This window comes from Zea mays, chromosome 9, assembly GCF_902167145.1.
Source record: "Zea mays cultivar B73 chromosome 9, Zm-B73-REFERENCE-NAM-5.0, whole genome shotgun sequence".
Taxonomy (NCBI): Eukaryota; Viridiplantae; Streptophyta; class Magnoliopsida; order Poales; family Poaceae; genus Zea; species Zea mays.
The window spans coordinates 150,744,266-150,755,086 of record NC_050104.1 but is presented as its reverse complement, the minus strand read 5'-3'; the positions used below and the strand labels follow the sequence as shown (position 1 = coordinate 150,755,086).

General features: G+C 51.0%; 1 protein-coding gene across 1 annotated transcript; it reads right to left on the bottom strand.

Moving 5' to 3' along the window:
- Positions 1-2,998: 2,998 nt before the first annotated feature.
- LOC103639390 (probable receptor-like serine/threonine-protein kinase At4g34500) lies at positions 2,999-7,315 on the bottom strand. The gene is made up of 5 exons (XM_008662143.4): positions 6,566-7,315; positions 4,304-4,408; positions 4,067-4,189; positions 3,471-3,981; positions 2,999-3,363 (listed from the first exon to the last, which is right to left on the bottom strand). Exons 1-5 carry the CDS (start codon positions 7,138-7,140, stop codon positions 3,253-3,255), a joined length of 1,425 nt encoding a protein of 474 aa, XP_008660365.1. The 5' UTR covers positions 7,141-7,315; the 3' UTR covers positions 2,999-3,252.
- Positions 7,316-10,821: the final 3,506 nt, after the last annotated feature.

Here is a 10,821-nt window from a genome sequence, read left to right as displayed (position 1 = left end):
CCTTTCGTGAGGTCTTTTTACCCTTCCAGTGGACCCGGGGGATATCTGTCCCCCACATGTAGGTCGAGACGGCCGTCAGTCTGTCCCAGGGCGACCGCATGTGGTACCCCGGAGGGTTGGTACATGCCTCTATGAAGGCTTCCTCCGAAGCGAGATCGCTTGGTGGGTCGAAGCTGAATCCAAAAGGCACGAGATGGGAATCGGTTGGTACCTCTTGGTCGACGGGCGGTGACGAAGTCGCGTCAGGAGCGGACTGCACCGTTGTCTCAGGTACGAGGGCGACGCCCAGCAAGTCCTTCGCGAGCGTGCTGGCGTCGTTCGTCTGCTTGGGGTTGGGCGGTTGGCGTGTTGCGGGGGAAACGACGCTCGTCTTCGTCTTAGACGCAAGGTCGAGGCCCGACGTGTCCCCCGCTGGGGCGCCGGCGTCGTCGACTTGCTCGACAGTCGACGAGGTGCCACCTCCTGCTTGGCCATGGTTGCCCCGCCTCCTCCTCCGTCGGTGGGGGAGGTGACGGGACAAACCCGGATGTTGTTCTTCCGCCATGCGGCGAAGACGTCGTTGATTCCGCCGCCGGCGGGCGGGCTGATGGCCGCCATTGTCGCTGTCGCGCGGCGGAGGAAGGAGTATCATGTCGTAGCTGCCGTCGAGGGACATGAACTCAAGACTCCCGAAACGGAGCATCGTCCCGGGTTGGAAAGGTTGCTGGAGACTACCCATCTGGAGCTTGACGGGAAGCTGTATGTCAACACGCAGCAGGCCCCTACCTGGCGCGCCAACTGTCGGCGTTTCGACCCTGGGGGGTCCCTGGACCGACGAGTAAATTGTCGCTGCGTGTCCCAGCCCAGATGGGTCGGCGCGAGATGGGACACGAAGGGGGGAGAACAGTAAGGGGAAACCGCGGCCTTCGTGTTGTCCTGCGCCCAGGGCGGATGGATGCGCTTGCAGTAGGGGGTTACAAGCGTTCGCGTGGGAGAGAGAGAGAGCGAGAGCCTTATGCGTCGGCCCGTTCTCCCGCGTGGCCAACCCTTTCGTACGAGAAACCTGGACCTTCCTTTTATAGGCGTAAGGAGAGGGTCCGGGTGTACAATGGGGGGTGTAGCAGTGTGCTAACGTGTCTAGCAGAGAGGAGCTAGAGCCCTAAGTACATACCGTCGTGGCAGTTGGAGAGGTTTTGGCACCCTGTTCATGTGATGTCATGGCCGTCGGCGGAACGCTGGAGCCCTGCGGAAGTACAGCTGTCGGGGCTGTCGGATCCTTGCTGACGTCTCCTGGCTGACGTAAGGGGCTGGGAGCTGCCGTCGTCATGGAGCGTGCGGGGTGTCATCATTACTTGTTTACTGGGGCGAGCCAGATGGGACGTCGGTCTTGTCCCCCGTAGCCTGAGCTAGCTAGGGGTAGGGTAATGATGGCCCCCCTGGCGACATGGCCGGTCCGGACCCGAGTTTGGGCGAGGTGGCGATTCCTCCGAGGTCGAGGTTGAGTCCGAGCCCTGGGGTCGGGCGAGGCGGAGTCCATCGTCTTCTGGAGCCGAGGCTGAGTCCGAGCCCTGGGGTCGGGCGAGGCGGAGTTCATCGTCTTCGGTTGAGTCCGAGCCCTGGGGTCGGGCGAGGCGAAGTCCATCTGCCGAGGCCGAGACGGGGGCCGAACCCTGGGGTCGGGCGAGGCGGAGCTTCCTATGTCGCCCGAGGCTGGACTTAGCCGCTGTTGACCTCACTCTGGCGAGTGGCACGGTAGTCGGAGTGGGGCAGGCGACGCTGTTTTCTTGTCAGGTCGGTCAGTGGAGCGGCGAAGTGACTGCGGTCACTTCGGCTCTGTCGACTGAAGAGCGCGCGTCAGGATAAGGTGTCAGGCGATCCTTGCATTAAATGCTCCTGCGATACGGTCGGTTGGCGTGGCGATCTGGCCAAGGTTGCTTCTCCGCGAAGCCTACCCGAGCTGAGCCTCGGGCGAGTCGATGGTGCGTCCGTTGCTTGAGGGGACCCTCGAGCGAGGCGTGAATCTTCCGGGGTCGGCTGTCTTTGCCCGAGGTCGGGCTCGGGCGAGGCGGGATCGTGTCCCTTGAGCGGAGCCTTGGCCTAAATCGCGCCCATCAGGCCTTCGCAGCTTTGTGCTGATGGGGTTTACCAGCTGAGATTAGGAGTCTTGGGGTGCCCCTAATTATGGTCCCCGACAATCTTCTATAGTTTATTTTTTTGGATGTTTATGTGGTGTAAAGGGGATGCTCCATGATTATTTTTTGGATGTTTATGTGATATAAAGAGGATGCTTCATAAATATATTTGAGTGTGTACATAATATTTATGAAATGTTATGTGATATAATTTAGGTTGTTTAAATAGTATTCATGTGATATTTTTCGCTTTTCTCTATGGCATGTTTTATTATTATTTATACTTCTACATATATATTTTGGATTGATGTTCATGTTGTACATGTTTGATGTTCTATGATAATATTTTGTGATGTCCACATAGTATTTTTTATGTTTTCATGTTGTATATGTTTGATATAATTATAAGACACTTATTTTTTATAAATATACTCCTTCCGTTTTAAAATAGTATTCGTTTTATCTTTTGATTTTTATGTCTATATTCAATATATAAAATATATACACCACCAAGTATTATATAAACCCACTAAAAAACAAAAACACATTTTATTTTGGTACAAAGGGTGTATTATTTTTATATTAGTGTATATCTAAATGAATATGCCTTGCTAAACCAAACAGTACATTGTTGTTCCGCCTAGGGTAGAGGCAGCAGTGGAGCGGACGAGGCTCGAGCACCTGCTATCGCTGTCGAGCCTATAAAACTCCACGAAAGTCTTACCTAAGATTTTTAGTGTACACATAATAATGTAGATACTATAGTGATTTTTTTAGGGCTCTGTCCCTGGTTCCGCCCTTCCTGTTCACCGGGATCTCTCGTCGTCCCGGATGCGATTCGAGTATCCGACTATCCGAGCATGTGGCCAAGGGAGCGGCGCCGGTCGAAGAAAGCTTCGCGGGGTCGCCAAAGCCTAGTAATAATGAACAACAAAAAAGAAGATCTGTGCGTCTGTGCCAAATCATACATTACGGTAAACACCATCAAACCAAACGAGCAGCATAGCAAATTAGAACGCTCATCCCGCCGTGGATCAACAACAAAAAATTACACCAGTTGAGAAAAGTCAGTCCATCCCCCAAGCCCCAGCTCCGGCTCCTCGCATGCCGCGCCAGGTGTGTTCGTGCAGGGTTAGATCCTTCATCTCCACATGGACTTGTCTGAGTCGTCAGTGGCACCTACGTTCTCCGACAGAAGCGACGGCCGCGTGGCCATCGACGTCCGGTGAGACGCCCTCGGCGAGCGGTGCTCCTGCATCGCGCAAAAGCAAAAACAGGGACGGACGGGCGCGTGTCAGTCAGTCAGTCAGTCAATACCGGCGAGCGAAGAGAACAGAACAGAACAAAGCGAAACAATACCGTGCGGAAGGGGAACTCGTCGCCCTCGAGCATGTGCACGATCTGCCCCATCTTGGGCCGCTTGTGCGCGTCGGCGTCGATGCAGCGGAGGCAGACGAGCAGCACCCGGTTGAGCACCCGCGGCGGCGGCGGCGCGGCGATGCGCGGGTCCACCAGGTCCTCCACGCGCCGGCTGCCCACCATGCCCCTGAACCACTCCACCAGGTTGACCTCGCCGGCGGGGCGGTTGTAGTCCACGGGGCTGCGCCCGGAGATGAGCTCCATGAGCAGCACGCCGAAGCTGTAGATGTCGCTGCTCTCGTTCAGCATGCCCGTGGACGCGTACTCGGGGGCCACGTACCCGAACGTGCCCATCACGCGGGTCGTCACGTAGCTGGACCCGGACCCCAGCACCTTGGCCATGCCGAAGTCCGACACCCTGGGGCTCCACTTCTTGTCCAGCAGGATGTTGCTCGACTTGATGTCGCGGTGCACCACCTTCGGTTCCAGGCCTTCGTGCAGGTACGCTATGCTGCATAGATTCGATCCGGTTAGCAGAAACCGAAGATTAGATCATGAAGTACCCTGTCAGCAGAACTGAACATGAACATACATACCCTTTGGCCGTTCCGACGGCGATCTTCATCCGTATTTCCCAGGTCAAAGGGCTGACCGGACCGACGTCGCCGTGCAGCCACTGCTCCAGGTTCCCGTTTTCGACGAACTCGTAAAGGAGCATCCTGTGAACGCAGATTCATGGCATTGCCAGTGAGTATCAATCAGACTATCAGCATTAAGCATTTGGCAGTGGCTGACAGGGTGAATTCGTCACTAGTGTTAGTGTGGGTGCTCACCGTTTAGGGCCTTCTGCGCAGTACCCGATGAGACCGACAAGGTGCTTGTGCCTCACTTTGCCGATGGCTTCAACCTCCACCTTGAATTCCTTCTCGGCCTGACCCCTAAAACAAGTTATGGACTCAATCAACATGCCGACTAGTGAAGCTATCGCCAGAACATTACACTTGTAGCCACTGTCCATTTTATCTCTCGTGTTTTGTTGAGGGCTTGAGGTAAGAAACATCAATGGCCGCGTTTGGTTAAGCTTTTGGTGGGCTTCTGGCCGCCAGAAACTGGAAGCCCAACCAAACACCTAGCTTTTGGTCCGGCTTCTGGTGAACGCGCGGCGGCCCGCAGCGGCTCCAGCACTGGCCGCCAGAATCGGTCGGCTGGCCGTGCCGTGCAGAAGCCGAACGGCTTCTCAGCTGTAACACTGTTTAAACTTCACTGTTTTAGTGATGCAGGGCACGCGTATATATATATATATATATATATATATATATATATATATATATATATATATATATATATATATATATATATATATATATATATATATATATATATATATATATATATATATATATATATATATATATATATATATATATATATACGTCGGTTTTAATTGCCTTTTAATTAAGTCTAGGATACTAGGAAGGTTTAACTCATGTTTGGAACAGTATATCCATGCGCGGCTGCTATTGCTGTTGTTAAGTGTACTTTTAATCCTCATGCTCAGATGTTAACAATACGATAATTTTAACATTTAAGCATATAGACTTGAGACACTGATATTTAATAATCCGATCTGTATTTATCTATTTTATTTTTTTAATCAAAATCTACAATCTCATAATCTGCGCATCCAAACACTCAGATTCTACCGACCAGCTTCTGTCCACAGCAGCCGAACCAAACACCTAGATTCTAACCACCAGCTTCTCTCCACAGCCAGCTTTTCCCCACAGCCAGCTTTTCAAAAAAGCTCTTCAGAAAAAAGCCGAACCAAACAGGCCCAATAACTGTTGCTTCTCTCGCAACCTATCAGGAACCCACGTGCATGCATTTGATTCCCTTGAAAGCTAACACAGCTTCAAAGCTCACTGCACTGCATATTTTATATGCCTATGAAGCTGAACGAAGGGAAAAAGTTTGGTCATGGCTTTGGCTTTCCCCTGCTTTATCTTTTCTTGAAAGAAAGGGTTTGATCGGCGGCCCATATGGCTACCGACGAAGCTCAACCAACAAGTAGATGGAGATATACGGGCCATCACACAAAAAGCACAAAAAAGACCCACCTACTCGTATGATCATATCACAATCATATGTAGCCCTGAAATACAAAAAATATATATGTTTTTGTTTTTTTGCAAATCATTGACTTTAGTCTGTGGACATTGTGGGCATGCACACACTACGTTATATCCATGGATTCACAGAATCATCAAGATCAATAATGTCGCAATCGTGCCACACAACACAGTGAGGATCAAAGGTCGCCTGCTGTTGCTATGATTTTCTCTCCAGCAAATCTGTGTTCTTCGGTGACTTGTGAAGATAATTGTGAACCCCACTACTAACTTTAAAGTTTAATAAAGACTTCAATGATCAAACCTTTTTTTTGTTTCTTTTTTGTGGCAAAGACGAAAAGAATCCTCCAGTTAGTAAACCCTTTTCCCTTGTTTTTGTAGAACTAGAAATACACAAAATTTAATGAGTGATTTTCGAATCAGGAGAAGAAAAAATGCTGCTACCACGAATGGTTTAGTTGCTGAGCAGTCAGTTGATTTAATTTGTGCAATTCGCATGTCTAGAACCGAAAACTCACATTGGTAATAAAACTCGCAAGCCTTTTTTTTTATATGACCGTAGACTATCTTGAAGCCACATAAACAGCAAAGCTACAACCACCCTGAGCCTGAGGTAATGTGACCAATGACCAAGAAATGCATTCAGTCTAGGAAACTATCAAACACGTACTAACTAGTACCCCTTGTCCAAATCTTAGGCCCCAAGGAGTAGCACTACGAACCTGTACCGCATTCAGGCATTTACACCAGAAAGACAACAACGAGGGAACACAATTGTACTATGTACTAGGACGGTTAATTTATTTCATACACGCCAATTTAGTGATTAGTATATGCTGAAGCAATTAGCAACTATTTAATCCGAAAGTGAACGCCTGTGTTGGATGCTTTTACCATGATCTTCTGGGGTAGAAAAGGAAGATACCAGTCCAAAGGAAAAGGGACAGTGAAGAAGAGGACACTCACTTGTGATCAAACAAGTCCTTGACCGCGACGACCTCGCCGCCGGCAAGGATGCCGCGGTACACGGTGCCGTAGCCTCCCTCCCCGACCACGTTCTCTGGGCAGAACCCGCCCGTGGCGACGTCCAGCTCCGTGAGGTCGTACCACCTCCCCCACCCCATCTCCATCTCCATGTCCACGCCCGCCGCGGCCCTGACCGCTTCCGCCTTCCTCTTCACCGGCGACTCGAGCGAGCTCGCGGCCGCGGAGGAGCTGGCAACGCCAGAAGAGGAGGTGGCGCCCGCCCCGGCGACCTGGTCCGCGCCGACCTTCTCCCTGCGCGCGGACGACGCGGCGCGGGAGGAGCCGGAGGCGGAGGCGGAGGCGGAGGACGGCGCGTGCTCGACGCGCGACAGCGAGGGCGGCCTGGCGCCCCGCCTGCGCGCGAGTAGAACAGCGGCGACAACCGCGGAGAGGACGAGCAGGACGACGAGTGCCGCGGCGGCGGCCATCGCGATGGGAACCGGCATGCCGAGGAGGGAGGTCTTGGAGTTGGAGCCGGAGCCACTGGCTGCCGATGGCGGCCCGGCGGCGTCCATCGGCGGTTGAGAGCTCGGGGCGGTGGGGCCGTCCCCGCCTCCGACCCGTTAGGCAAGCAAAGCAGAGCAGGGCAGGGATGGTGAGGGAGTGGGAGGGAAGCGGAGCGTGTCGCGCGGGCGGCAGCCCGCTCTGTTTTATGGCGCTGTGGGAGTTTCGTCGTTGTTAACGTTGGTGGACTCGGTGTTGCGTGCGCTCGGACCATCAATTTCATCTCAAGTCCCTTTTTTTAACTCGTTGCCATTTTTTTTAACAGTACTATCGTAATTTTGGACGAATGGAATGAACACGACAATTTCGCATATACGAGCCACAGACAGTCCAGCAGCAATTCAGCAGCACTCTCGCATTCACGCAGGGCGTATGCTAATTTGCTAAGCGACTTTTAAACAGCAGCGCAACTACTACTCAACGATGCATGGCATACCACGTACTAATTGACATCTAAACAGAAAGGCATGCACGGGCGGAATTGCGAGGGCAAACGATGGCGGCATCAACTAGCGGTGGGCCAGGCGTATTCCTCTCCTCCCCCGGCTTCCGGCCGTTCCACGGGAGGCGTGTAGTTTTGTTTCGGTGCGCGGCCATACGTGGAGCGGTCGTTGGCCGGAAGCTGTCCCGTGAGCGGCCGGCGAGGTGTAGTGTAGGCCCGTGAAGGCTCTCCAGCGCCCGTTGGTTTCTGGTGCGCTCGATCGATCGCGCGAGTCCGCTGCGTTCCTGCCTTGCTGCTTCTAGGTAGTGCCGCGAGCTATTTACGATGGATGTGTACCGATACAATGATGCCAGTCACGTGTGTATTTATACTTATACTGTATACGACCGCAGGTACCGTCTACTCCGGTCTCCAAATGCGCCCTCTTCCGTACCAGGATAAATTAATTCATATAATCCAGTCGCTAAAATCCGCACAAGTTGAACCGTCTTAAATTTAACTAGTTTTATAGAAAAACTAATAATACCTATTATAAAATTAACATGTTATATGATAATACTGATTTAATGTTATAAATGTTCATGGTGTTTTTTTCTAGAAATTTAATCGAAGCTTTTTATGAAATTTAAGATGATAACTTTACACATCTATTTACTCTTTGTCGACACGGTTGCAGAAAAGACTGCATACATACTAATCTAACCGGCCGGCTCGTCTATTTATATAGATGGAAAGATTGAAGATAAATTTAATATAGTAAATACAATGGATATGAACTTAATAAGATCCTCTAATATAAATACAAACCTTGATCTCTTAACGAAGACAATGGTCGCAGCATAGTTATGTGCATAATAATATATAGCCCTTACTAACGTCACGGTCTCGGAATGAAATTGAAGGGATCAACTAGAGGAGGAGGGTCGCGGTAGAGGGAAGGCTGGGGGCAGCAGGGTCGTGAGGGAAGGAGATGAGAGATGGTCTAGATATTATTGTTTATTGGGTTTGAGTGGGTAATGGAGATGATGATCCGATCGTTGATTTTGATGGTGTGTATGTCTAGGTGCAATTTGGTTGGTGAATTTACAGTGTGTTTTGTTTGAGGAATGAAGTGGTTCATCTTCTTCTCACTCCTCACTTTTTTATTTGGTTTGTGGAATAGAATGAGTTGATTCATCACCACCTCATTCCTAATAAGCTAATAATTAGTATATACATGAAGAGTGAGTTGATTCCACCAAAATTGATGTAATGAACTTATGATGCATCACCTCATGAAGCATAGAGTGATTCCACAAATCAAACACATCATTAGTTTAGGTTATGGGTGTGGAGGTGATTTGATTAGGTAAGTTTTGTAAAATTTAAACCGCTAAATTATATAATGGCATAGGAGTATAGATATACATCAATCACTAATAACAAGTAGCAACACAGAAACAAAACGGCTCCGTTTCCTGAGGGATCTGCCGACAGTATCCGATGCAACATCGTCCGGGACATTCGTGGCGCTCTTACAAACAAAATTCACGATCGATCGATCGACTCATCCTCCATCACCAGCAGTGATCACAGCACAGGAACACCATTAAAACCGGGAGCCCCAGGCCCCAGCTAGCTAGACAAGGACAATCGAGGAAGAACAAACCTTGGATGGTCCTTTTGGATTAAACAAGAGGCCTGCGCCTGCGCCTGCGCTCTGCGACGTTGAGGTTCTGTGACGCAGGTTCAGGTTGGTGGGAAAGCGACGCAGCGCGTCTGTGACTGTGATGAGAGCGGTTGTCTGGCGGCATAGGTTGGTGAATAAGATACAGGATAGGAGGCTCCGGGGGCTCGTGCCTCTGCCGCCGTCTGCCCCGCCCGCCGCGCAGGTTGGTTGATTGGCTTGGAATCCAAGCGTGCCGTGCCAAAGAGTTCGGGAGGCGCGTGCGCCCGCCCATGCATGCATGCATGCTTCCCAGTTCTTTCCCCCAAAAAAGTAAATGGGCGATCATGTCACAACAGTCGCAACGTTGGTGCATGTCTCCGGTCTATCTGGCAACTGGCTCCACCCAATTAAAACTCGCACAACAAACCAATGATTCCCCAAGGACTAGAAATTTGGAGAGATCGAACTTGTACTTGTTCTTGTATAGGCAAGTATATATAATTCAGGGCGCGCTATCCAGGTATATAGATGGTGACTAGAGTAGTACTTGATGACCGATGTCTACGCCTTTCAAACATCTCGACGAAAAGGGGCCGGGCCGGGCCGGGCCGGGAACGCGTGGAATCTCTGTGCCGATGCATTACGCATGGCGGAGAAACGGCGACGTGAACACGCATGCAAATGCAATTAAAAGGATCACGAGACTCACAGCACCGTCAGGGGCAAGGGGCTCAGGGCCGCGCCCGCCACGCATGCATGCATGAACGGTCACCGACGCCGCGCGCCGTGTCTTGCTTCGGATTCGTTTGGTCATTAGGAGTATATATGTACGACTCCATGCATGGACGATCGACCATATTCACCGCGCCCGTGCACGCACTAGCAACATATTCGTTTTGCTACAGTGCAGTAGTCTGCGCCTATATGTCCTAGAACGGACAGCTGAACAGGGGACGAAGAACTGAGTGCAGCACTTTACTGTACGCCTCGCCGGCACGTCGTACGTTCATTATTATGTGAACCTAACCAAGATGTAGCAACAATAATGGCGGCTCCGATCCGGAGGCCGGAGGGACACGTACGTCGGCGACATGCGCACGAATAGATGCCACAGGTGTCCACCATCACTCGGCCCGCCCGACGCATGCGGGCGTGGCGTCTGGGATATATTAATGGCCGGCGGGCGGCGGCGCCCCGGGGGCTGTTTATTAGCGTTGCGAACTCGCCCTGTGCCTGTGCGCCTTTTGCTCAGACGTGACTGCTCACTGGACCTCTCCCTAATCGCGCAATTAGTCGCGCCGTTCGGGGTCAGATCACCAACGATCGCGTTGATGGGGGGCAACGATGCTAATGCGCTGGCCGGTCGATGCAGAATTCAGTTAGCAGTTCCCAATTTGATTTTTTTTTTTTCGTTTATTAAACCCTGCAGAGCAACACCGAGAGCTCAGACTCTACTAGTTCAGTCTTCAGACAGTTGCTTTGGTAATCCAAATGTTGCTACAGGCACATAGATTCTAATGCCCCAATACATACGTACATATACCGTGCACTGTGTATTTAGATATCTGCAGGAAGTAAACAACCAAACGCAAAAAAACTAAG